Consider the following 1,861-nt stretch of genomic DNA (forward strand, 5'->3'; position numbering starts at 1 on the left):
TACAAGATGCACCTGTACGGCCTCCACGAGGGGCGGCGCGTGGGCCCAGTGTCCACCGTGGGCGTCACAGGTGAGTGAGTGTGGGTGGGGCAGGTCAGAAGACAGCCCTAGAAAGTGTGCCCTTCCTCCCATTTTCCTATACATGTTTCTGTTTTGATGGGGCTCACAGTGAAAGGAATATAGCAACATTATGGAAAGGCATGTCATGGAGAGACAGGCTGTGATCCAGCAAAGGAAGGAAAGGAGGGTGAGCATGTGACAGGGAGGACGAGGGCTCAGGCCAGGACCAGGCAGGGACACCTAAGCCAACCTGCCCATGGGTACCCAGGGGACAGCCATGACCTGAGGCCAGGTAGGCCTTAGCTTGGCGACAGCTTTAGAGAAAAGGTGAAGTGTGTCAGATCATCACAGCTGGTGCAAAGGCCAGAGGCTAGAAAGAGCATGACACCAGAGAGGCACTGAGGACTGAGTGGGTGTCTTTTGTAGTGGGTAGATCACCCTGAAGTGTGGGAGCAGAGGAGGGGGCAGCTCACCAGGCCTGGGGTCTCCCAGGAATGAGGAGGTGGTTGCCCAGGTCTGTGCCTGTGTGAAGCTCATCCGTGGGGACTGAAGATGGGGATGGGGAGGCAGGGAGCCTGGAGGCAGGGAGGCCAGTAGGGAGTTGGTGGCCCTGGTGAGAGGTGACAGTGGCCCAAACCAGGATTGGGGGCTGGAGGTGGTGGAGGAAGGTATCCAGGGTAACTCAGGGCAGAGATGCTCTGAGGCCACTGGCAGCTGGTGAGGAGCCGGGTCCAGGAACATGCCCAGGCTCTTGCCTGGGGAGGGGTGTGCTGAGCTTGCTGGGGAGCAGAGACAGAAGCCAGTGAACAACAGATGGCGAGGAGGGCCCAGTGCAGGGAGGCCCGGGGTGGAGAGGCCGGGTGGGGCTGTGCTCAGAAGAGAGGCGGTGCTGGAGGGACAGGGGGAGGTGGCCTGGGTGTTGGGAGTTGGAGTGACGTGGGGGCTGAGGTCAGGGGGTCAGGGTGAGGGATAGGAAAGGCCACAGGAGGGACGAGGAAGGAGAGCTGTGCTGGAGCCGCTGTGGGCAGCATTGTCCTGCTCTTGGGCACTTTGTGTTTTGTGACACATCCTTTCTATGCTGAACTGAGGACCCAGGGACCTTACTGTCCCCCTGTGTGTCTGTCCAGCTCCAGAGGATGAGGCTGAGACCACCCAAGCAGCACCCACCATGACCCCTGAGCCCCCCATCAAGCCTCGCCTGGGGGAGCTGACCATAACAGACGCCACCCCCGACTCCTTCAGCCTGTCCTGGACGGTCCCCGAGGGCCAGTTTGACCACTTCCTGGTCCAGTACAGGAATGGGGACGGGCAGCCCAAGGCGGTGCGGGTGCCGGGGCACGAGGATGGGGTCACCATCTCGGGCCTGGAGCCAGACCACAAGTACAAGATGAACCTGTACGGCTTCCACGGTGGCCAGCGTGTGGGCCCCATGTCTGCCATCGGGGTGACGGGTGAGTGGACGGTGGGAGCCCCAGGGTGGGAGCTGTGGGAGGGTCACCCTCCTGCTCTTTGGTGATGACTGGTGGGGAATGGTGGCAGGGTCTGCTCAGTACCTCAGACCTGCTTGTGGCTGAGGCTGGGTCTCCCCTTGGGCCTTCCTGTAAGGTTGACCCCTGGCTCCTCCTGAGCAGGGAGGGGCCGTTGGGAGCTTTGCTGTGCTGGTGGCTGTCCCAGGTCCCCCAAGCTGACCCTGGAACTTGTCATGTGTGTTAGCTGTCTGCTGAGCAGGACCCCCCAGCCGCAAGAATGGGCGCCTCTGAGCCAACCTCAGGACCCCCAGTCACAGCCTTGGCTTCTCCCT

General features: G+C 61.5%; 1 protein-coding gene across 1 annotated transcript; it reads left to right on the top strand.

Annotated features, from left to right (window-relative positions):
• The first annotated feature begins 6 nt into the window (after positions 1-6).
• On the top strand, positions 7-1,600 carry LOC116548401 (tenascin-X-like). The gene is made up of 2 exons (XM_032273875.1): positions 7-70; positions 1,188-1,600. Exons 1-2 carry the CDS (start codon positions 7-9, stop codon positions 1,574-1,576), a joined length of 453 nt encoding a protein of 150 aa, XP_032129766.1. The 3' UTR covers positions 1,577-1,600.
• Positions 1,601-1,861: the final 261 nt, after the last annotated feature.

The sequence above is a fragment of the Sapajus apella genome, unplaced genomic scaffold (genome assembly GCF_009761245.1).
Source record: "Sapajus apella isolate SASKATOON/1434 unplaced genomic scaffold, GSC_monkey_1.0 scaffold11418, whole genome shotgun sequence".
NCBI lineage: Eukaryota > Metazoa > Chordata > Mammalia > Primates > Cebidae > Sapajus > Sapajus apella.

Coding starts and splice junctions, on each gene's coding strand:
- LOC116548401 (XM_032273875.1), top strand. CDS start 7: ATGCACCTGTACGGCCTCCACGAGGGGCGGCGCGTGGGCCCAGTGTCC. Junction 71..1,187: donor GTCCACCGTGGGCGTCACAG/GTGAGTGAGTGT, acceptor GTGTCTGTCCAG/CTCCAGAGGATGAGGCTGAG.